At 35.9% G+C, this 26,483-nt stretch overlaps 1 protein-coding gene across 1 annotated transcript; it reads left to right on the top strand.

The window, feature by feature from the left end:
- The first annotated feature begins 233 nt into the window (after positions 1-233).
- On the top strand, positions 234-1,408 carry LOC113288183 (nuclear transcription factor Y subunit B-3-like). Its single transcript, XM_026537139.1, has one exon. The coding sequence runs from the start codon at positions 524-526 to the stop codon at positions 1,172-1,174; it is 651 nt and encodes a 216-aa protein (XP_026392924.1). The 5' UTR covers positions 234-523; the 3' UTR covers positions 1,175-1,408.
- Positions 1,409-26,483: the final 25,075 nt, after the last annotated feature.

Below are 26,483 nucleotides of genomic sequence, written 5' to 3'. Positions count from 1 at the left end.
TTCGGCAATCAATTCTGCAGACACTTTAGTCCCTACACATCCGGCTCTTTTTCACAAAAGGACTCAAGATTCCACGTGCCAATGAAAATCTAACGGTTCAGATATTTTAACCTATCCATGAACTAACGATAACAGTGGTAGCCACATCGACACTAACTTATCGGTAAACAAACGGTTATTAAGACATCCACGTGTCACACTCGATGTCGTTATTATGACCAGAGATCCAACGGATCCGGCACTCACTCCTCCACAATCTTCTCTGCCTAAAGAGAAAAAAAAAAGCCCTTTCTTCTTCCAAACACAGAAGATTATCAGACTTACTTTCAAACCCTTATTCTTCCAAAACTTCTATTATCTCTTGTCATCCTTGGTGAGTCTCGCCTGAGTCAAACGCTTATATCTTTGTTTGTTCCTGTTTAAGATTAAACGTGAAAACAACATCATCTTTTTACGTTAAGGAAGTAAGATTTTGATTCCCTCTGGTTTCCGATTAGTACTTTTTACTTCCGTTTTTTGTTGAATGGCGGATTCTGATAATGAATCGGGAGGAAATAATAACCATAACACCGAATTATCACCAAGGGAACAAGATAGGTTTTTACCCATAGCTAACGTAAGTAGAATCATGAAAAAAGCATTACCGGCGAATGCAAAGATATCGAAAGATGCTAAAGAGACAGTACAAGAGTGTGTATCAGAGTTTATAAGTTTTATAACAGGAGAAGCATCAGATAAATGTCAAAGAGAGAAAAGAAAAACGATCAATGGCGATGATTTATTATGGGCAATGACTACTTTAGGTTTTGAAGAGTACGTTGAACCATTAAAGATATATCTACAAAAGTTTAGAGAAATGGAAGGTGAGAAAAGCACGATGACCGGTCGGCCCGGTGAAAAAGATGGGTCTGGTGGTAGTGGAGGAGGAGGAGGAGGTGGTGCGAATGGTGGCAGTGTAAATTCAGGCAATAATAGTGGTGGTTACAGTGGAAGTGCAATGTATGGTGGGTTACAAGGTTCTATGAATCCTGTGATGATGGGGCATCATCAACAAGGACCAATATATGGATCTGGTTCTTATCAACACATGGTAGGGGGCATTGGTGGTGGTGGTTCAAGTAAGGGCATTTCAGGTAGCTCAGCTCTTGACGGTGGTGGTGGAAGGGTAAGATAGTATTGGTTAAGTTAGATGCATGATTATGTTGATAATGTGTGATCGTATAATTCCGTTCTCTTTGTTAAAAATGGTCATGGTCATTTTCTTGTTTCTTTTCTTTTTGATGAGGTTAAATTTGGATTAGATAGATAATATTGTGTTTAGTTAGTCACTTGGGCGTGTAATTAGAATGAAAATATCTGTATCATATAAATCATTTAGTCATATTTGGATCTTGAAAGGTATTTTTTCTCCCTACTCTTTTTACTTTTTTTAGTTATTACTCCTTCCGTTTCTAAAAAAATAGTTAGGTTTTTTTTTATGGGTATGTCAAAAAAAAAAAAAGGTTTATTTACATATGTGGAAAGTCAAATATTATGATTTTACTACCATATCCATAGGAGGACCACTTCTCTCTCTCAATTTTTTCTCCTAAAACAAAAAGGAGACCACCAAAGGAAAGATTAGGAAAAAAAACATGAAAAAAGGGCTCCAATGATTAATTTTTTTAATTTTTGTGAAAGCCAAACATGCCTATTTTTTAGAAACAGAGGGAGTATTTTTCTGACTCCGTACAAATTAGAATGTTGATAATCTTAACAATCTAAATCTTGTTTAACTTAGTCATCTATTTTATACTCCTTAAATTTATTCTAGGTTCTATAAAAATTCATCTGATCCATGACTGTATGTTGCAGCGGTAAATAGTCTCACGGAAGTAAGCAAATTAGACTAAAAAATAAAGTACATATCACAAGTCCCATGAACACGGTAATACATTCGAGCCCAGCTATACCACCGAATAAGCACCTCATTCCTCATCAGGCAACCAAATTATCTCATGGAATCTCCATTTTCAGTTGCTCTATGTTTGAAAACTACTACATAACCAAATAAGTTAGGATATATAGTCATATAGAAGAAATACACACACTGGAAGAAAGTGAGATGGCTAGTGGAAAAGTTTTCCTACTTATTTGCTTGGCTTCATTATGGAATTTCCGAAGAGATTTAGTTCTCCAATGTCTTGAGCAGCTGCGTCTCTTACCTTATTGGTCTTTTATGATGGAGGAACACCAATGGGTTTCTCTTAATTTTTTTCTCTCCTAAATCAATGTTGGTTTTTGTTAACTTGTATACCCGTATACATGTTAAGGTTTAATAAAAAATTATTTTAGGGTATTGGAAATTGTGTTTTATTGTCTTATTCTATTAAAAATTGGTTATTCTTGCACTAAAAACAACAAACCCCGTTCCAATACAAAAAAATGTTGTTTTCATCGTAATAAAACTAACAAATCTTGTTTCCAACGCAAAGATTTTTTATTTTAATGAACCTTAACATGTATACGGGTATACAAATTAACAGAACCCATCAATGTTTAACAAATGAACTCATTTAGAGGTGCATCATTTATTCAACAAGAAGCAAGATACTAGGCCACCACAACATTGGCTTCCGGACTTCGCCTATGAAGTTATCTCCAATTCCATCAATCCTCTATGATACCAATACTTTGTAGAAAAAAAGTAACGAGCTGAAGTTTTCAATATAGATATTAAATGTCATAGGCACAACTTGAAACATCAGTGCTGTTGTTACTGGTGACATTTATGATGGTGACTGCGATCTGTTTTAAATGGGCCTCAACCAAACTTAAAAGCTGAAAAGGTGAATTAGCAAGCTTGGTAAGCGCCCTCTAGTAAAGGTAAGTACATTACAACCTTCTTTTTTAGTTTAATTGCAAAAAGCGGGAGTACAAGGAGATGTTAAGAAATTTCATGCTACGCCAACTTAACATACCTAAATTGTCAAGCTTGGTAAGCCCTACTTTCTTTCTTTTTTTAAATGGGAAAGATGACACGTTACATTAAGAAATTAAACTAGATTTACACAAGAGAAGTATTTCATGAGATCTCCAAACTCATGAGCGGAGACTCGATCCGCTGACTTCCTACTTGAGAGTCAGGCTCCTACTTGAGGTAACCCTACAAATCGGAGCGGTTGGTGTAATTTCGCTACATCTACACTTCGTTGCGCTGGTACTAGTGATTTGCAATCACCTTCGATTTTTAGAACAGAGACCGGGTGGACAACAATCTTCATGTAGGATATAAATCAGGATTTTTCCAATTATAAACTGTTTTTAAAATCTAGTCCATCTTCATTGTTCTTCGTGCGTAGAGTCCTGCTGGGATTCAGAGATGTAAGTAACGCGACTGTACCTTGATCAGTGGGAGATTGGTTAGGGATCAACTATATTCCAGTCCGAAGTTAACCTTGTAGTAGGCTAGTGTCTGTAGCGGCTTAATACAGTGTGGTGTTCAATCTGGACTAGGTCCCCAGGTTTTTCTGCATTTGCGGTTTCCTCGTTAACAAAATTTCCGGTGTCTGTGTTATTTATTTTCAGCATGATATTTGTTTATATAATTGAAATATCACAGGTTGTGCGTAGTTCAATCAATTGGTAAATCCAACCTTTGGTTGTTGACTGAAATTGATTGACACTTGAACATTGATCTTTGATACCGTTCAAGTTGTTTCTCATAATAATCAGGCTTGCGGATTCTATCTATTTGATTTGATGATTACATTGAGAAACTGGGATATAAATCTTGGATACTTTTCCGTGATTGAGTTTTACTGTCTAGTTGATTCTCTTGGAATTATATTGGAGTTGTTCATACAGATTTCCGAACGAAATATTGGGTGTAGTTGTTAGACCCTCGCTTTTTCAATTGGTATCAGAGCAGGGAAACACGATAAACCTAATAAGTTTGTGTTTGTTTGATCCTAAAGTTTGTCCTCAAGGGAAATCACTTTGGAAAATTTGTTTTGTGCATCTGTAGCGCACACCAGAAATCCTCAAAGATTGTTCAGAGTTTATTTTCTTTAAGATCTCTGGTCTCTCAAGATAATCTCGAGTCATCTGAGACTTCAAAAATCCCGGTTGATGAAAAAAAATCGATAGGAAAAAGAAAAAGCTCTTCTAAGAAAAGTCAAGGCAGGAAGTATTCTAACAAAAGCACAAAGATATGGAATCTCCCTAGGTTGCTTCTCAATCTATTCGAGGAATACTATCATGAAGGGTAAATTGACAATGATCTGTTGTCTGCTTTTGAAAATATTTTTAAGTTCGTGGAACGACTTTATTCGATTATGCAAAAGGTTATCCTTCTTATTTGGAGCAACTGGGAAACACTAATGTCTGTGTAACTCCCTTGCTGTTTCTTTCTTCACTTTTTGTGAAGTTTTTCTCTTCATATAAAGTTTTCCTTCGGATTTTTTTTTTATAGTAGTCACATCCCAAAGCTTCATGCTGTATAAAAAAACTCTTGAACTGACAGTACAAAACATCATAATCAAAAGACAAAAAACCAACACTGATTACATTTTAAAGTAAATCATCCATAATAATGTTTGCAGGATCAACCAAAGTATGTCCAACACAATGATATCCCACTCTAGCAGGTCCTCGATCTTCAAGTTGAAATCAGAATCAAATCGATCTTCTATTGAAATTGGAGAGTGCATCCCGAGGAATTGTTTGTTTCCTTTTGTAACTGGTCCTGAACTAACACCCATAGCATTGTTTTCTTGAGCACCAGTAAACTCATTAGCATGATGAATCAAATCACTCAAGTTGGTCCAACCAATTATCTTCTTCAACAAGTGTATCAAAGAAAATAAGGATTTCAGGACCTCCAAAATTATGTCTTTTTATTTCTTCATACTTACACGACAACTTCTTGTTGTATTGGGTATACACACGGTCATTTAGCTTTGTTGTAAGAAACGATTTCACCTCTTTGTATGCATCTGATTAGCAAAAAACGATACATCAATGAACATTTACACCCATGGTTGGCAGTGATACAAATATGTTCTTGTTTGTTTGATAGTGATACAAATATAGCAGTAATACAAATATCTAAGATAAGAACAAAAACATATTGGCAGTGATGCAAATATAGCAGTGATACAAATATATCAGTGGTATAAATATCTTCTTGTTTGTTTGACATGAAAACATATGGGGCACAATTTTTTTTCTTCCAAATATAGAACTGCTAATACTAAAAATAATTCTCAAGTCCACTGATTTTGTCGACTAGTAACTTCATTGATGTGATAATTATAAAAGATTAAGTATTTATATTGACGAAATTTCTCCAATTTCGTTCACATGATGAAGCTGGCTCAAGACCCTTATCACAAATTTTTGGAATTCTGGAACATCCATTCCGTCATTCACTATCCACCAATCATCTAGTAATAAACACCAAGAAAAACATTTTTCCCCGAATTACAATACAATAATTTTTTTTTTTTTTGTTATCTATGTTTTAAATAAGAAAAATCTTACAAGGTGATGTAGTATCCCTGGTTCTGATTGCAGCTCGCGATCCTAATGCCTACCTACATCACTGTAAAAATCCCAACTGAGCTATAAGATTATCATGTTTGTTGTCTCCATCAGTTATGAGCTTTTTTCCTGTGCATCGCCTCCCATAGATCTTTACACTCATCCTGCTCTGCACTCCATGCCTCAACTAGGTTGAAACATTTGGACCCCTTGTGAGATCCTGCAAAACCACGACGGATTAGTCATATTCCACCACTTTAGTGTTATCGTGATATCTACCATCTGAATTTATAGTGAAATAAGCAAAGGGAGGAGGTATCCAGTGAATATTGTAACGGATTAGACGAGCAACTGTGTTTCTGATAGCCTGTGGTTTAGAAACGTGTTCTGAAATACATTTTCTGCAATCCAACATTATCTTCGCGTGAGAGGAGTCACCCTCTTGAAATACTTTCTCACATCTAGTTATCCAAATACTCCAAGAAACAATTGCAATCTTGAAGAGTACTTCCTCATCAATTTTATTGTATAGATTTGAAGATTATCCAGCTGCATCCCTAATACAACAAACCAAACAACTTTTGAGACCATGAAGAGCAAGATGATATGACATGGAGATTCTGTAGTTTGATCACAAAGGGTACAACTTGTATCCAGATTTGGGATAACTGTAGCTAGTTTATCTCTAGTAGGAAAGATATTCTTAATGCACCTACACATGAAATGATTTAGTCTTGGGAGATTAGGCAGTTTCAAGGGTTTCTTGCATATTCTATGCATTCTCTAACATACCCTACTATTTCAATTTTAATCCTAAAACATCTTTCTACAAGCTAACTTGACTTCACATAACCTACCATTCTTCTCCAGAGTCCATATTAGTTTATCCTCAAAATTTCGATGGATTGAGATGTTAAGGATACATTTAGCTGTGATTGCATTAAATAAGAGTTATGTTCTAAATTCCAGATTCATGAGAAAAGAATTGATTTACATACGTGTAGTGATGAGTATCATTGGAACACTGTTTTAGCAAGGGGAGATCATTCAACTCCGAAATCCATATGTGGCTCCATGTTAGCAGTTTGTTTCCATTCCCTATGCACCGGTAGCTATACTTTTGAATAAACTTCAGTTCAATACTTATGCTCCTCCATGACCAGGTAGTTAACCACGAATTCCCTAAACTGAGGCTAACCCGCTAATGACTAAAAGGTTCCCACTCTTACCGGAGGTGGTAGGTTATTATTACATGTTGGTTCAAAGATTTGGTTGGCTTAAATGAAATTCTCACCACGTTTAGTAATCATTAGGGATAAAAAATCAACCATTAGAAAAGTATAGATTCACAATAACGTTGATATCCACCCAAACTAATATTTAATTGTTAGGATCTCTCTCTCATGAGTCCATGCCTATGTGGGTTCCTTTTAAATGTTGTCTCTTCCAGCAAAACATTCAAAACTATAATAAGAGTTGTTTCTTTGGCACCGAACGGATTAAGATTCAATATAAATTTTGATGATATATTGAAATGAAATTAAAATATTGGGTCACTGGAAATTACCCAAAGAGTTAATCATGATTAATTATTGCTACAATGGAATCCCTCGAATTGACATGGTTTTTTTGTTTTCTTTGTTTTTTGCGAAGAAAAGGTTATATTAAAAGGAAAAAAACCTTACAAAGAACAAAGAAAATCACCCATTCATAAGGTCTTCTCAATTTCTCTAAAATGAGACTAGTGGTTACAAACTTGAAAGTATTAGTGTCACGAGACCATAAGACTACAAGTTGTTTCACAAGATCTATAGTCTCTGCGGAACTTTTCTGCCGACCACCAAAAACTCTTCCATTCCTCTCCTTCAACAAAATCCAACAAATGGCGTAATGAATAATCTTCCACACCTTTTTACCTCTACCATGAAACATATTCGTAAAACATGCTTCAAATAATTGAAACAAAGTTTGCGGCATATGCCAAGAGATATTAAAATGCATAAACATATGATCTGTTGTCTCCTCTCCCCATTACAAAGAACGCATAAATCACTTTCAGTGACTACACCGCGATGATCTAGCATGTCCCTAATCGGAAGCGAATCATGAAAACAAACCCAACGAATGAAGCTTACCTTATTAGGAATATTTCATTTCCACAAATGTCTATTGAAGTTGCAAGTGTCTAAATTACCATCCAAAACTTAGTAACACCTTTGTGCACCGAAATTATCCATAATAACCAATTCATCATCATCTTCTATAAGATCTGGTATGTAAGAATCATCTTATCTCAGCAAATCCCATCCCAGCTGCTCTTTCGCGTATTCAATACCTTCTTGAATTCACATCTCCATCTGTTGTCCACAATCATATCAGCAATAGTCGTATCCTTCGCTTTAGCAGCTTTATAAACAACAAGGAATAAGTTTTGCAATCTTCCTCTATCTAGCCATTTATCCTTCTATAACCTGATCCCTTTGTCATTTTCACTGTAGACTGTAACATGGATCGAACTGCGGGGACCATATTCACTATGTTCTTTCAAAGACTTCTATACTGAGTCTTTGTATCGACATCCGGCATTAAAAACTCCGTGTTCCTCTTGAAAATTTGGTCAACTATCTTCCTCCAAAGGATGTTTTTTGTTCTTCGAGTATCTCTAAATCCACTTAACCAATAAAGACTAATTAGTGGTCCTCAAGATATTCAAACCTAACCATCCATTCTATTTAGGCATGCATATTTTGGTCCAAGCTACCCAAACTAATTTCCTTCTATCTTCCACAGCACCCCACAAAAAATTACGCATAATCCAACCATCTTCTTCTCGACACTAACCGGAAGATGAAATAAAGACAGGTAGTAAATTAAACTTGCAAGTCAACTCTTGATAATAATAAGTCTACATGCTTTATTCAATTTTATTTTCTTCCACGTCGCCAACTTCTGCTCCATTTTGATGAGAACATACTCCCATACCGAAGTACTACGCCAATGCTTCCCAATTGGCATTCCAAGATAAATGAAAGAAGATTTCTCCGTCTTACAACCAAGCTCCCTAGATAAAACCTCAATCACAACATCTGCTCCAACACTTATCATTGTACTTTTTTCTAAATTCAATTTCAAGCCGGTGATAGTTTCAAAAACCGCCAAAATAATCAAAGGCCTTCTAACTTCTTCCACGCTTGCATCAATAAAAATAAACGTATCATCTGAAAATTGAAGATGATAAATAATCGAACCATTTTCGACAACTTGAAACCCAAAAAGCTGACCTCTCTCCACGACATCATTTATCAATTTAGAAAGGACTTCTGCCACCAAAAGAAAGAGATACGGGGATAAAGAGTCTCCTTGCCGTATTCCCTTACTTGGTTTTTGCATTTCTGGAAACATATTGGCAGGTTATTATCCATGCATTTCATGGTATGCACAATTTCTAAGCATGTGGGTTTGCTTGGCAATTACCTATTTATTGTTTTTAGTTGTCTTTGTTTCTTTCATACTTTCTCCCAAACAAACTAACAAAATGTTGATAGCTAAGCCTGCCAAGAAAATAGTTAGGGTTGGCTTGGAATTTCTTTGAGTTGTGTAGCGCATGTGGTAGACGTGGTAGCTACAAAGAAAAGAGATGACATTTAACTAATCTTATTCTATGCGTCACTAAATAATGCAAATGCATGTAGAAGGAACCATTTTTTTAAGGAAGATGCCCGTCGATTTTATTTATTCGACTACCTCATTTAAATTGAGGATTGAAGGATTACATAGAACAGGTGTTAGATAAGTCACCCTCTTGTTTAATCGTGATACATTTCAAACTCACACAACAAGCGTGCAATGTGATTTATATTTTCCGAGGCTACATAAATCCAAATAATATGGAAGAGACTAACAGAGGTTTTGATCCTACAAGTGAGAAATTAGATGCTCCAAAACTTCGTCTTCAAATCAATTTCCAAATCACATACCTTTGTCTCGTCCATCAGAGAACAAGTTGTATCAAAATCAGTCTGGTATTCAGATTTTTGTAATGGAAGTTCCTGAATAATCTTCCATACAAATAACAAAATCAGATTTCTTCCAACATAACATATTTTCTCTATTTTTCCTTCTACTAGTCTAGATTAATGAGATTGTAGAAACACTATTTGAAAAAAAAAAAACTTTGTGGCAACAAATACACATAATGATGATATCATCTATAAAACCCCATTAAAAAGCCCTAAAGACAATAATAAACACCATATAAGCGTAATGAAATAACATATGACATGTAGTAGCTATTGATAAAATTTATTGAAATCAAGTAAGAAAAATTGTAGTCTAAAACCTAAATATCGCAAGAACACAATATTTTGATTAGAAAATAAAACAACAAACTATTACTAAATTAAACAGAAAGATGATGGAGAAAAAATAGATTGGAGAAAAATTAGGATAATTGTTTTGGAAAAATGGTTGGCCAGTAGAAGGAACCAACAAATCGTGATGTATTATCTGTACTAGGAGGGTTCATTTCAAAATCTTAAACATTTTCCCATCGTCCGGATGGTAAACTAAAACTTAGCTCAAACTACAACACAACAAATATCAAAGGGTAGACGCCACATACATTAATAAAGAATTGAAAGGCTTCCTGAAAACTCCATTTATATGTTGAAGGAGTCATTTGTCGACAAGCACAATAAGAAAGGACCACGATGAATAAGCTATAATGAGCCAATAAATCTTTCAGAATTTTACTAGTTAATTGAAAAATTTCCTTCAATTTTATTTTTTGTTTTAAAGTTTAATTTAGTCAATGACTTCTAATTAATGGGTTATTTAGTTTTTGGTACTTACTTTTTGACCAAAGTTTGGGTTTGGTCTAATATTTGTCCAGCCTTTGCGTTCGTTCTAAAGACCAACATTGACCCACACTGACCGTGTTATACCTTGACTCCTGTAATATAATTATTAATAATTTAAAATAAAATTTAATTACTAAACGAATTTACTATTGTATCCTTCATTTTGTTAATATTGATCCAAAGTTATATGAAAAGTAGAAAAACATTTTAATATTGTACTCCCTCCGTCCCACTATTAGATGATGACCTAATTCAAGTTTGCACAATTCTTAAGGCAAGAAATGAAAGGGAGTATTTTTTACAATTATACCCTTATGATAATAATTTGTAAAATTTAGAATTGATTTATCTCTCAAACTATACGATGGGTTTTCGTAAACTTTGTATCCTTGAAAAGCATTTTAAAACACCTATGTAACGAATATAAGCATGGATATCAAATTATACATATTACTTATACTACTGATAATCAATCAAAATGATAATTTTAGAAAGGAGGAAATTATTTGTAGCCCCAAAAAATCATTTCTTATATATAACAAACCCACCATTAATTAACATATATGTGAGACCCATAATTAACTTTTCTACCCGAAAAATTCTGCTGAGTTTGGAAACCAAAACAAAATCAAATCCAATAAGCTAAGGTACGCATACCCGTACGCATACTCAAGCTGGTTATTTTTCAAATCGGTAGCTCATGAACTTAAAACAATAAATTATAAGGAATCCAATCTTTGCAAACCGTGGCTATATTGTTCATGAATTGATTCAAATGAATCAAACCGATTTTGTTTCAATTGTGTCTATGAATAAATACCTAAGAAATTGAACAACTCTTCAACTAGTTCTTTTGAGTCATTGGAACTAGTTATGAGAAAGATGAATACGGTTAATATGAAAGCACTCATATGGCTAACCATTGATTAACTATTTGTGAACCAACCAAGTGTACACGTTTAGGTACGGTTAATCAAACCTAAATGAAATACATTTCATTTGTGTATGACAAGATAAGTTTCGATCTAACGGTTGAAAGATATTAGCTTGTATCTAATCAGGTTTTCATCTAACGATGAATATTGAATGCTTTGTTACCAAGGTAACTAAGATTACAAACCCTGATTTGAAAACTATATAAAGGAGAACTCTAGCAACTGGAAAAAACTAATCCCCACACCTCCTGTGTGATACTAGTTGGTTTTGCTAGAGTCGATTCTCCTTTAACTTTAGGTTTCTTCTCGAGACCCTGTAGGTTAACGACTTAAAGCCTTCATTGGGATTGTGAAGCCAGACGAAACTACTTCTCTTGTAGTTGAGCGATCTGATCTTGCCGTTTTCTATCGTACGAGTTCAATTGTAAGATTGGCTTGACATTATATCTCCGATAGGGCAAGACAAAAAGAAAGCACAAACATCTTCGTCTCATCATTTGTGATTCCACAATATCTTGTTTTGCTACCATACGATTAAGATTATTATGAGGTGATTGATAATTATAGGCTGTTCTTCGGGAATATAAGTCCGGGTTAACGATTGGTTCCTGTTCACCTTGATTTCTATCAAAAGACGGAACAAACTCATAGGTTTATCTATGGGAGAAAGATTTATCTATTACCGTAGACTTCTCTGTGTGATACAGATTTTTTATTAAAGTCTTCGATTTTGGGTCGTAGCAACTCTTGGTTGTGGGTGAGATCAGCTAAGGGAATCAAGTGCGTAGCATCCTGCTGGGATCAGAGACGTAAAGAGCGCAATTTTACCTTGAATCAGTGTGATATTGATTAGGATTCAACTACAGTCCAGACCGAAGTTAATTTGTAGTAGGCTAATGTCTGTAGCGGTTTATACAGTGTGGTGTTCAATATGGACTAGGTCCCGGGGTTTTTCTGTATTTGCGGTTTCCTCGTTAACACAGGTTGTGCGTTGTACCAATCAATTGTGAAATCCAACCTTTGGTTGTTGATTGGAAATTGATTGATCCTTGGATATTGGTCTTTGGTACCATCCAAGTTTATCTCTCTCGATTTAATTTAGACTCGCAGATTTCTATTTGCTTGAGTATCAAATCAAGAGATTGAGATATTAACTCCTCGATATACTTTTTATTAAGATTGAGTCTGAGTTAGTCCATACAGATTGCTAATCGAAATATTGGGTGAGGTTGTTAGACCCCCGTTTTTTCAATATCAATTTACCGAAATTTTGTTAAGCAAAAGAAAAATATATACAATATAAACATGCTTTTCTTAAACAAGAAAAACAATTAACTAACAAATAAAATCGTTACCTCAATTTCCGCATCCACTTCTCCCCAAAAAGATATACCATTAAGCGCAAGTTCAAATAATAACTCTTTCCCTGTATGTTGTCATCCTCTTGCAAGAACAAAATAATAACAACAAAAGCAACCTTTACCAGAGAAAGGTTGAAATGTTTTTAACTAATGCGTTCCAATAGCAAAAGTTGAAACCCAAATCACATATGTTATGCAAAACACAACTTATGTAAACATAAATTGATTATCAACATATTTTGACTTTTCACATATGAGTTTCAATCGGAACACCTTATTATCCTTTGATAAAGCCTACCAACATGGACTAAAACTTAACCCCGCTAAATCAAAAAGCCACACAAATCATAAGGGTTACACTATATGAGATCGAATATTTATGATGATAAAAACTGAAACTAAACATCGCATAAAACATGCACTCTTATAGACAGAGTGAATACAACCAGTTTTAACAAGTACGTAGAACGATAATAGTTGTTTACAAGACAGAACCACAATAGTATACATAATATTATACATATTAGGAGTATATATACTAATATGAGATACCTAAATCAGTATCTTCCTCGGATGCAGTGTCTTGATACTTGTCAGAGATATCATACAGTTCACCAATGAGATCTGGATATTTATCTGTAGCATGATCAATTAAGTCAACGATACAGTTATTCTTTCTCCGTGGCCTTCTCTTGAGTGTTTGGGAGTCACCTTCAACTCTTATAGGAGAAGAAGCATTGTACACTTGTCCTCTCATGTCTTTGAGAATTCATTCCCCTAGTTTCTTTGGGACTTTTTCTATGGAGTTTGGCCATACAATTCCAAGAGAGCTGCATATTCTTGTAACCAAACAAGCAAATCCAGGAGTTCTACTTCTACTTCTACTTCTTCGAATCGTAATCATCTGTATAATTATTAGACCACATAAATCAAAGTTCTTAATTCCTCTGATAAGATGATATACTAATTCAACAACATCTCTTATCCATTTTGACTTATGCATGTTGCTAGGACAAAGATTTGCAGAAACCAGTTTTCCAAACACCTTGAGATGAAGCTCAACATTATGAATGAGAAGAGTATTACCTGACCATACTCCACCTATTTCGGAAAAAATGGTGTTGTTGTCGAACCGACACCTATGATCCGCACATGGTAAGAAGTTGTTCTTGTAAGAATAGAGAATCAATTCTGAGATGACTTGTTTGTTAACTTCAAAAAAATTTGTACCGATCATGGTACGGAAGGTGCATCCTTCGAAGTTCATTTCATGCATATTTGCATAAAATAGTTTGACAAGGTCCGAAGTAGCCTTGAATGAGCTTTCGTGAATAATGCCTCATTCTCTATCATTCAAAAAATTTGTGTACTTCTTATCCGAGACTTCCACATAGATCATTTCCATGATGGGTTCTTTGATTGAACCGAATTTGGTGAGACATTCATCATTCACAAAGTAATTTTGAGATGCAATATCATAAGTGAGACTAGAAATATTTTCATAATTGACATCAATAGTAGAATAGAGCATCTTGTTCCTAGTTGATGAGCTTTCACCACTAACAAACTTTCTAGTATTTCTACCTCTATTTGCCATCAAAACAACAAAAAAAGTGAAAATCACTTACAATCAATAGGGTTTGTTCAGTATTGAATCTACTTGATTGAACTTAGTTGGAATGATTTGAGGAAACCCTTTGCTCCCATTGAATCCTAGGGTAAATAGATACAAATTTATCTTCTTGAAATACACATGCAAAAATTAGAAGTGAAGAAATTTCGAACCCGAGTATACTGCTTAGGTTTTTTCTAAACCGAGAGAGGAAGAAGAAGAGAATGACCCATCTCTCTTTGGTATATATAGCTTAATTTAAATCATTAACAAAATAAAATAACAATAAAAATTATAACAAACCCATTACTTTTCGTTCGTTTTTGGTTGAAAAATGAGAAGTAATCATTAAAATGAGTTGAAAATGGAAGTTGCAGAGAGAAGTTCGGTTAGGAATTATGTGAAAAACTTTGTCGAACTAGCCGAACTCAACTTTAATGGAGGTTTTCTTTTTTCAGAGAAAATTTCGGCTACGTCGCAAAAAGTTCGGTTTTGTCGCAAAAATAAGTTCGGTTTCGTCGCAAAAAAGTTCGGTCATGTCACAAAAAAGTCTGGTTTGGTCGCAAAAAAAAAGAATCGGCTTCGTCGCAATTTTCTTCTCCTAACCGAACTTTTCTCTGAAAGAAAAAACTCCATTAAAGCTGAGTTCGGTACCTGTGTTTTCAGAAACATTAGCCGAACTACACTTGCAGATGAGTTCGGCTACCAGTTTTTGAGATGTCGTAGCCGAACTTTGTTAACCAAACCGAAATCAATTTGTAAATTGTTCATTTTTAGGAATGTTTTGGCCAATTCAAGCACCATTAACTAAATTTGAAGTATCCGTGAGTACCCAAAACATTGTACTCTTTTTGTGGCTCATAAAGAAAAAAATCTAACTTTTTTTTCTTTCAAAACCCTCATCTTCATTATCATCTTCGTCTTCTTCTTCTCCCATTCAATAGTTAACTCACTAATCATTAAACTAACTAATTTTATTAACAAGGGAAAGTTTGGTATTAAAAAAACTTAGATAAGGGGTGACTCAAAATACTTCTGATATCCACTCAAAAAATGAAGAGTAACCCCCTCCATTTTTGAGTAGTGTCCAAAAAATCATTCTAAAAAAGTCAATGAAGCCCGTCAGGCCCGCGGTGGTTTACCCTGTGGCGGATGTCAGCGGTTCAAGTCCGCTTATCTCCAGCTCGTGAACTTAGCGGATACAAAGGGGCTTTAAGGGGACCCATTTGCGTGATGGTCTGGAGAATATCTTCTTCCAAAATAATCCGAACCAGCTTCAAATTAACATCATGAGAAATGACAGGATCAATCAAAAAACGAAGATCAAGCTGAGTATTAGAATTAGTTGGGGACTCATTGAATAAAGAGTGAAAATGACTAATTATATGGGATTCAATCCATGCTAATCATGGATCCAACTACCATATGATGTGTTAAGAGAAAATATTTTATTTTTCCTACGCCTAATAACAGTACTAGCATGGAAAAATCGGGTGTTCAAACCCCCAGCCTTAAGAGCAGTTCCTACGGAATGAACAAACCTGGAGTTTGTTCATTTTGCTCCCACTATGGAATGAACAAACTTGAAAAATGGATGTTCAAATCAAAAGATTTGTTGATTTGAACATTGAGTCGGAAAATCTAGCGCACGTCTGTGTTAAGGACGGGCGACATTGATGAAAACGCTGGCGTCAAGAGACATAACGCCAGTGTTTGTACCTCAGACGCGAGTTTTAACTTACAGCGCCAGAGTCCTTATTAGAAACGCCAGCGTACGGCCCAACGACGCCAACGGCTCAATCTGAACGACTGAGAAATATTATGATCCAACGGCTACATTTTTTGAAATCTATAATTACTCCTCATTTCAAGTCTAAATTCACACATTCTTCACTCTCAAATCATCTACAAAAATTCACCATTAACTAAATTTGAAGTATCCGCGAGTACCCAAAACATCGTACTCTTGTTGTGGCTCATAAAGAAAAAATTGTAACTTTTTTTCTTTCAAAACCCCCATCTTCATTATCATCTTCGTCTTCTTCTTCTCCCACTAATCATTACACTAACTAATTTATTACCAAGGGCAAGTTTGGTATTAAAAAAAACTTAGATAAGGGGTGACTCAAAATTACTTCTAATATCCACTCAAAAAAAATGAATAGTAGCCCCCCTCCATTTTTGAGTAGTGCCCAAAAAATCATTCTAAAAAAGTCATTGAAGCCCGTCAGGCCCGCGGTGGTTTACCGTGTGGCGGATGTCAGCGGTTCAAGTCCGCTTATCTCCAGCTCGTGAACTTAGCGGATACAAAGGGGATTTAAGGGGACCCATTTGCTTGATGGTCTGGAGAATCTCTTCTTCCAAAATAAGGCGAACCAGCTTCAAGTTAACATCATGAGAAATGACAGGATCAATAAAAAAACGAAGATCAAGCTGAGTATTAGAATTAGTTGGGGACTCATTGAATAAAGAGTGAAAATGACTAATTATATGGGATTCAATTGCATGCTCATCATGGATCCAACTACCATCTGATGTCTTAAGAGCAAATATTTTATTTTTCCTACGCCTAATAACAGTACTAGCATGGAAAAATCGGGTGTTCAGATCCCCAGCCTTAAGAGCAGTTCCTACGGAATGAACAAACCTGGAGTCTGTTCATTTTGCTCCCACTATGGAATGAACAAACTTGAAAAATGGATGTTCAAATTAAAAGATTTGTTGATTTGAACATTGAGTTGGAACACCCAGCGTGCGTCTGTGTTAAGGACGGGCGACATTGATGAAAATGCTGGCGTCAAGATAAATAACCCCAGCGTTTGTAACTCAGACGCGAGTTTTAACTTACAACACCAGAGTCCTTACTAGAAACGCCAGCGTTCGACCCAACGACGCCAATGGATCAATCTGAACGACTGAGAAATTTTGTGATCCAACGGCTACATTTTTTGAAATCTATAATTACTCCTCATTTCAACTATAAATTTACACATTCTTCAATCTCAAATCATCTACAAAAATGCACCATTAACAAAATTTGAAGTATCCGTGAGTATCCAAAACATCGTACTCTTGTTGTGGCTCATAAAGAAAAAAATGTAACTTTTTTTCTTTCAAATCCCTCGTCTTCATTATCATCTTCGTCTTCTTCTTCTCCCACTCAATAGTTAATTCACTAATCATTACACTAACTAATTTTATTACCAAGGACAAGTTTGGTATTAAAAAAAACTTAGATAAGGGGTGACTCAAAATTACTTCTAATATCTACTCAAAAAATGAAGAGTACCCCCTTCATTTTTGAGTAGTGCCCAAAAAATCATTCTATAAAAGTCATTGAAGCCCGTCAGGCCCGCGGTGGTTTACCCTGTGGTGGATGTCAGCGGTTCAAGTCCGCTTATCTCCAGCTCGTGAACTTAGCGGATACAAAGGGGCTTTAAGGGGACCCATTTTGCTTGATGGTCTGGAGAATTTCTTCTTCCAAAATAGGCCGAACCAGCTTCAAATTAACATCATGAGAAATGACAGGATCAATAAAAAAACGAAGATCAAGCTGAGTATTAGAATTAGTTGGGGAGTCAATGAATAAAGAGTGAAAATGACTAATTATATGGGATTCAATTGCATGCTTATCATGGATCCAACTACCATATGATGTCTTAAGAGCAAATATTTTATTTTTCCTACGCCTAATAACAGTACTAGCATGGAAAAATCGGGTGTTCAAATCCCCAGCCTTAAGAGCAGTTCCTACGGAATGAATAAACCTGGAGTTTGTTCATTTTTCTCCCACTATGGAATGAACAAACTTGAAAAATGGATGTTCAAATCAAAAGATTTGTTGATTTCAACATTGAGTCGGAACATCTAGCGCGCGTCTGTGTTAAGGACGGGCGACATTGATGAAAACGCTGGCGTCAGGAGAAATAACGCCAGCGTTTGTACCTCAGACGCGAGTTCTAACTTACAGCGCCAGAGTCTTTACTAGAAACGCCAGCGTCCGGCCCAACGACACCAACGGCTCAATCTGAACGACTGAGAAATCTTATGATCCAACGGCTACATTTTTTGAAATCTATAATTACTCCTCATTTCAACTCTAAATTCACACATTCTTCACTCTCAAATCATCTATAAAAATGCCTCCCAGAGTTGTGGTGTTAAATACACTCAACAAGAGGATTTAGATATTTGCAGAGCTTACGGTTTTCAAACACAAGATGTTTCCGCTGATGTTGATACCGGTAGGAATGTATCACAATCGACATTCTGGGAGAAAGTTTTTGAAATGTTCACTGCTGAAACGATGAACATTAATGGGCGTGATTCTCAGGGATTGGCGCATCGTTTTAGTGCAGTTAGTTATAATGTATTGGAGTTCATCGCTCAACTAATGGAGAATCATAAAAATAAGCTCAACGGTGAAGCCTAATATGAAGTGGAACCCAGAACTCTAGCGATGTGGACAGCATCTCACCGCGGTCTTCAGTTCGAATTTCATGCTTGTTTAAACATTCTTAGGGTGCTCATCAAATACGATCCCTACATCTCCCTAGGAATTCCACCACCCGCCGAGAACTGACGCCGCCTATGTGGTAGTTGTTTTAATCTGATGTATTTCTTTTATTCTCATGTATGGTGTGGTTGTTCAATGCAGTATGTTTTTATTTATGAAATTGATGGTGCTATGTTTAATCCAGGAAAAATTTAAATTACTTGATATTGATGGTTTTAAATAATCGTAATAACACAAAATAAACAACAAATTAAATAACATAATACCATAGTGAATCGATTTGTCCTACAACTTCAATCAGCCCTCTCCACCAAAAAACACCTGGGACATTCCCAGAAATGCCTTCCATATGTGTCTTTTTCAGAAGAAGTCCGCAAATGCATAAAAGTCCTGCAGCCGGGCTTTGAGCATGAACCGATTCTATGTGGACAATGTTTTTATTCGTGATCTCCATATCCACAATGCTTGCAGTATAATAACGGTTTCTTAAATTTGGCTTTAAGTTTGAAGTTTTTGCAGAGTGTTGCAATCTTTTCTTCTTCTTCTTTTTTAATCTTCATATCATCATCTAGCATATGTGGTTCCTTTGGACAATTGGGATCCTGACATTGCAAGTACCTGAGTTTTTCCGATTGTGATTAAATCACCGTTTTGATGCGTGAACAACCTTCCCGGGGACACTTTGAATACATCCAAGGACATTGCATAAGACTGTGGTTACCATGAAACATAATGGACAAACTTCTTTTGCTTCGACACATAATATTTGCTTCGCTTTGCCTTTAGAAAATATGGTGGATGATGAGAAAAATTGGTTGGTTTGGTTTAGAATAAAACCAAACCAACCAAAATGGAATAGAGGGCGGTCTTTTTGAAACATAGGGAGTAGGCGTTGGTAATTCAAACGGGCGCCCAAAGGAAAGTCGCGGGCGATTTTACTACAAACGTCAACGGATAAATTTCCATTCCCAATGGCAAACTTTCTTTCTCGACCTATAAATTTCATTCCTCCTATCTCCAAAATCACATCTTGTTGTTCTTCTTTTTTCCTACATCTCTCTTCCTTTGCAGAAATGTCTGTTAGAAATCGTGATCCCAAGTTTACTCAAGAAAAGGATATAACTCTATGCAAAGCATATTTATTTCATAGGGTAATCACTGGTGTTGTTATTTCTCATGACAGTTCTTTTTGGGAGAATATTTTTTCAATGTTCGTCTCATTGACGGGAAACCTAGGAAACCGAGATGCTCGTCGATTGCGCGCTCGATTTCATTCTATTAGGCTTGCAGTCCAGCCATTTCTTGCTCTAGTAGTAGAACTTGATCGAGAAAATTTCTGCGGTGTAACTGAAGATGAAGTGATCCAAGCAGCTCTTGATAATTGGGAGGAATCTCACGGTAAGCCTTTTCGTTACGAAGCGTGTTTCAGAATTTTAAAAGATGGTCCATCTCAAGCACATCGTTACTGCACACGAATGCCGCTGCCGGAATTTACAATGGAAGAAGATGTTGCTCTTGTTCGATGTTGGTTACATCGTATGGTGATACCAATGAACAATGACAATTTCTGGGAATGAGTATTGGGAGATTTTGTAGCATCGCGGAATGAAGCCATAAGAAACAGTAAGAGCCTAGAACGAAGAATTGCATTCATCACTAATGAAGTCAAACATTATACGGAAGGACTAGGGATGGTTCATCGTAGCAATTCTAGATTATCCAACAAAGAATTGGAAACCATCGCTCAGACCAAGTTTACAAAAGAAAGCAGGAGAGAGTTTAGGCATTTTGAATGTTATGAACTTTACAGAGAGAATGTCGCTAGATTTGAAGTAGTTTGATGTTTTTGTTGTGGTTTATTAAAATGTAGTTCGATGTTATTTGCAAGTTTAATAAATTGTAATAAATTTCACTTAATCTGAAGTGGAAATCTTTTTTAAAATATAAACATTTTCATTCATTGATATTACCGCCAATTCTTTTACAAGATATAAACTTATTAGACGATAATAAAAACTTCAATAAAAATCAAGTACAAGTTTTCGCCTCCTGTTTATCTTCATTTGACGTATTTTCCATTCGACGCGCTTTTTGACAGTTTCACCTTTGTTTTTGAATTTTTTGTTGTTAACTTTCAAAACTGGAGCTCTTCTTTGCCTTTTAGCGGAACATTTTCTTGGAGCAACTTCAAAAACTTGCACTTCCCTCTTACAATTTTCAATCTTTTTAAAACTCCCACATATCTTAGAAACAACAACTTCAAGTTTTGCATCGCAAAAAAGTGTGATCGCCTTTTCAGCCATTGAGAAATAAATTTTAGAAGAGAAAATTCAAGAGAAGTGAATTTTGGTGTGAGTGAATTGTTTGAATTCAATGGTAATTTATAGAGGTAAAAAGTGAATTTTGAATTTAAAAAAAAAACCCGTTGGCGTTTTTGCTACAAACGCCAGCGTCATATGTTAAGACGCCGCGTCGAAGCTTCGATCGCCGGCGCTTTTCTCGCATACTCCAGCGTTTTTCCCTCGGTCACGTGCTTAGTTATCCAACGCCCAGTGCTTTACCATAGTGGAAAAACCAGTTTGGCCATCCACCTGGCTCAACAAAATTTTGCATCTGACAACTTCCATAGGAATTTCCCTAAGCCACTGAATGCGAGACTTTTGTTTCCAGATAGTCTCTTCCTGCCGAAGCATTTGAAGATATTTATACAAGCATAAAGTCATAGCTTGTTTGTTCTCAATTGAAGGTGTGTGATCAAAACTACATTGGGCTTGAACCAAAAAAGAACGAGCCTGCAGAATTCTTTGATGCAAATGGCCATAACAATTTTTACTCCATAAGGCAGCCGCTTGTTGAAAAGAAGCCATCTCAGACTGATTGCACAACAACAACAAAAAGATGGTTCCTCGGTCCAGATTTCCTCAAGCCTAAAAGACCTTTTATGATAAGCATGAACTGGAAAGCTCAATAAAAACAAGTAGGAAATACCATCTAGTCCTAGAAATAATATAATAGGATGAGTCTAGTCCAGTTGACTCAGTCAACTGTCTGTTTGGTCCTTTTTGATAAAATATATTATAGTTTGGTCCTAAAAATTATGGTTTGGTCCTAGGGTGACGTCATGGATGATGTAATTGTCATCTTGAGTGGCAGAAATACCCTTTTGGGACCATTACATCATCCATGACGTCACCCTAGGGATATATACTCAATTATCAAGAGAGAGGAAATCATTTTCAGATTTACTTTCTCTCACCTCCATATTTTCAGATCTAGTTTTTCTCTCTCTCTCTCTTTTTTATTCTTCTTCTGCTGCTCCAAAAAAGATGAAGATTTGTGTGATTTCTAGGGTTTTGATTTTGCAGAGATGATGAAGACGATTTGCAGAGATGATAAAGATGATGAACACGATTTTTTGCGATGGAGATTCTTTGTTTTCTCTCTATTTTGATGTTGTTGCGGTTGAAGATGATGATGAAGATGATGAAGACGACGATAGATTTATGTGTTTCTTCATCACAAGATTTGATTTTAACTTTTTCTGCTGCTGTCAAAGAAGATGAAGATTGAAACGAAGATGATGAAGACGATTTTGATGTTTGTTGCTGTTGTTTGATGACGATCGATGTTGCTGCTGCTGTTGAAATCGATGAAGATGATGAAGATTTGTGTGTTTAGGTTTTTATATAGAGTTCATTTCTGGAATAAACTCTGTTGTTTTTAGGTTTTTATATGGAGTTCATTTCTGGAATGAACTCTGTTTTTTTAGGTTTTTATATGAAGTTCATTTCTGGAATGAACTCTGTTTTTTTTTTTAGGTTTTTATGTGGAGTTCATTTCTAGAATGAACTCTGGTTTTTTTAGGTTTTTATATGGAGTTCATTTCTGGAATGAACTCTGGTTTATATGTTTTCTGAAAAACTAAGTAGAAATTAACATGAGTTCATTTTGACGAATGAACTGCTACAAGAAAATAAGTAAAAATTAACACAGAAGGATAATTTTGTCTGTTTTATATTTTTAAATTATTATGGACCAAACAGTAAAGGCGTTTTCTCAAAGGACTAAACAGACATGGGACCACCTAAAAAAGGACCAAACGATATTTTTCCCTAAAAACAACTCTATGATCTGAGTTAAAATAAGATAAGTTGGACATGTCAATTCATGAACCTTCAAAACTTGGAGTTAAAATAATTTATATTTATACCCCAATTAGAAAAAAAAAACCATTTGTTTGAGCCAACAGAATTCTATTTCAGGTAAGGTAATACAACAATGGAAATTATCCAAGGCTTATCTACACTCTTTGGGATTTCAGATGGCATTGATCCCTAGGTCCTTCTGACGACCACTTAATGTTAATGCAACATCAATCACGCCAACAGCAATTAATAAAACTATTTTCCCAAAGATATTCTCATATTATTCTTATATAGATTTTTTGTTGTCCTAATATACTCTAATTTTTTTTTTAAAACCTATAGAAGACACACCTAGGATTGATCTTTACTCGAAAACATCAATATGTAATCAATGTATAAGTGCAAATACTTCTATATAAAAAATATATAATGCAAACATAAATAAAACACAACACATAAGATTTTGTTAACAAGCAAAACTGCGTTGGAAAAAAAGCTTCGGGTCCTAATCCGATTTTGAATGTTCTCATAATTGTACCGTTATACTCTATACTCTTGCTCACCACCCAAATTTGGTCTAATGTATTTTATAAAGGGTGATCTAAACCCTAGATACCATGCGTACTCTATATCCTTGTGCCTAAAATCAATATGATCCACTCACGTGAATGTTTTCATTAGATATTCGTTTTTCCCCGGGAGTTTCTCCCCAGTCCGTCGATAAGACTATCATTGCTCGACCTCCAACTAGAAGACTATATTTTCCTTTGGGATGTCCAGTCAATATAGATATTAAAAAATTATATATGATCAATCACTTACTTTCATCCTCAAAAGATATGTGAATCTTTCAAGTCAACAATTTATCGTGCAATTACTGAACTCCTTGATTACACAAGGTTGTTCCATTGATGAACTCCTTGATTCCGCTAGAGTTATGTTCAAAGATAACGAACTTCTTGTTGGAAAAAATACAGTTTTATGTGAATAAAAATTACTAATAAAAAGGTTTTTCCAAAAAAATAAAAACACCTTCCAAATTTATCTCTTAGTTTTTTACGGGATAAGTTTATTATATATTTTTTGGATTTGGGTTAGGTTTTTATATATGAATAACCTCTTTTTATTGCTGTTATATGTAGAAAAACCTCTCATATATCCCCGTGTGTTTTTGAGTACTTCTTCTTCGTTTTTCGATGTTTGATACGAGGGTTTTAAGTGCTAACGATTCGTGAGATTTTCCGCTGCCAAGTTCTAGAAGGACAAGTTTGAATGTGCTATTCAAGCTTGTTAAGATTGTTGTATCTTGGAGGCAGATGTACCCGTAGGGCTATAGCATCATCTTTTTCAGAGTGTAGCCGGGCATTATTGTCTTAAGGACAGTATGTTGAACATGCGCCTCAATCTACCATTACCATTTCCTTGTTTCCATGGTGTTTAACAGGATGTTCAAGACATTAACAGTTGACTAAGGAGAACACACAAAAAACAGATAAGTGCCTCTTATATTATTAGTTGATTGATTAATTTTTAATTGTTATTAACCAACAATCTTAAGACAAGATTTTTTTTTTAATAACAATTTTTCTCTGTCAGTTTCAATATCTAAAGATCATCATGGCCCCTAACGAAGCAAAAAGTCCGAGAGTTTCAAAGTCGGAGATTTCTTCATCGCAGTTATTTTATGAGACTGTGCAAGGTTCTCATGAGTTTAAGATAAACGGATATTCTCATGCAAAGGAATGGGAGTTGGTAAATACAAGTCTAGTGGCAAATTCGCAGTTGGTGGTTATGATTGGAAGATACGTTTTTTTTTTCCAGACGGCTGTGATCATGCTAGCGAGGAGTACGTATCCTTTTTCATTGAGCTAGCTAGCCCTGGAGAAGTTAAGGGCATCAGTTGAAATCAAACTACTGGACCAACGCCAAGAAGACAATTTCATTCGGGAGCACTTAGACCGAGGCTTCAGAGCTATTACTCCCACCATTGTGATCCAATCTGTTACGCAATACGTGGGAAATGTCGTCAAACTTTTTATTTCTGAAGATGGTACAGCTGATAACTTTAAGGCTGCAACAAGCTTGGATCTACTTGGTCCATCGGTTTTCCGTATTTGGAATCCGATTACAAACGAGCAAGTACTTATTTCTCCTAGAAGATATACTCTTGTCCGTGTCTGTGGATTTTACTTCCATCCGCTTAAGAAGGAATACGAAGTGGTTTGTGTACGTACGTCGCGTACTAAACCAAGATGGGACACTTTCAGATATATCAGTCGGTGCTTGAGAAAGAAAGGAGGGGAGATTATCTCGGAAAGACTGTTCAGAAAACAAAGCCTACACAACATAGTGTACGAGAATTGCGAGCACTGGGATTGAAACTTTTTGAACTTTAAAGTGAAGCGTTGGTCTTGATTTTTCATGAGTTGAATTTTTTGAACCCTAATAAGAAAGGATCCTTACGGATGAATGTCAGCAATGGAGTCTTGGAAAGATCTCGAGTAAGAAAACAGAGAAGATGAAGAGTCGTTAGTTTGTGATGACACGGCAGGGTTGTGCTGCCAATACTGATGGCATATAATGAAACTCGAGAGAAAAGAGTCATGGTTTCTGTTTGATACTGGTTAGATTAAAGATGGAGATTGACCGGTGACTAATGAAGTAGAACATGGAGAAATAGGAGCTCGTGATGAAGAGTTATGCCAGTAATTGAGATGTTGGTTCATCAGGGATGCTGTTCATGATGGCAGTAATGTTGGTATACTTCCGGTGATTGCTGGAGTTGATCGTGGTGATGACGAGATCGAGATGAAGTCAGGGAGGCCGAGTCACGATGGAAAGATGAGAATCCCTTGCTTTGTTCCCAGTTGGTGTTCGGTTCATTGATTATCAGAAAGCTACGACATGTCTAGTACCTTCAGAGGTGTATCAACATTTGAACTTGATATTTGGGCTACACCAATTGAGAAACTAAGAGTAGTTGCTGATTCTATGACTGCTGAGATGCACGCTGGTCTTGCTTCTGAAGGGAAATTTGGTTGAGCAGGCGGCTGCTTATACAGGAGAGGATTTTGTGCAGGGGAATTTGGCTGAGCAGGCGGCTGGTTGTACAGGAGAGGATTTAGATCGACACGATAATTTGCATTACTTAAGGCAGTCGATGTGGTTTGAGATTACTTCTGGAGAGAGTTATTACCGCCTACAAAAATTCGAGACTTCTAGTAGAAGGTTCTTTGCTGTGGAGAATCTCTACGCAATGACTGAAGACCTATTCGACGTCCGTTCCTATCCTTCTTAAAAATTGACTCTCCAGGCCTATATTGAATTGTTGAGGGTTCCGGACCTGCTGGTTGTACAAAAAATATTATTGTAAAGCGATTACCGGAGCCATCAGGTGCTATATAACATTGGCAGGTAGGGTGAGAGAGGCCCAAGTCAGTAAAGCTGTTGGAGCATGTGTTTATTGTCTGTGTTGAAGCGTCCTCGGCTTACAGAATCATTTGATGGTCATGGACTGTCCTAGATGCAACCT

The sequence above is a fragment of the Papaver somniferum genome, chromosome 6 (genome assembly GCF_003573695.1).
Source record: "Papaver somniferum cultivar HN1 chromosome 6, ASM357369v1, whole genome shotgun sequence".
In the NCBI taxonomy this organism is placed as follows: Eukaryota; Viridiplantae; Streptophyta; class Magnoliopsida; order Ranunculales; family Papaveraceae; genus Papaver; species Papaver somniferum.
The sequence above is the reverse complement of the archived record's forward strand: the minus strand, read 5'-3'. Positions and strand labels throughout refer to the sequence as shown.

Coding starts and splice junctions, on each gene's coding strand:
- LOC113288183 (XM_026537139.1), top strand. CDS start 524: ATGGCGGATTCTGATAATGAATCGGGAGGAAATAATAACCATAACACC.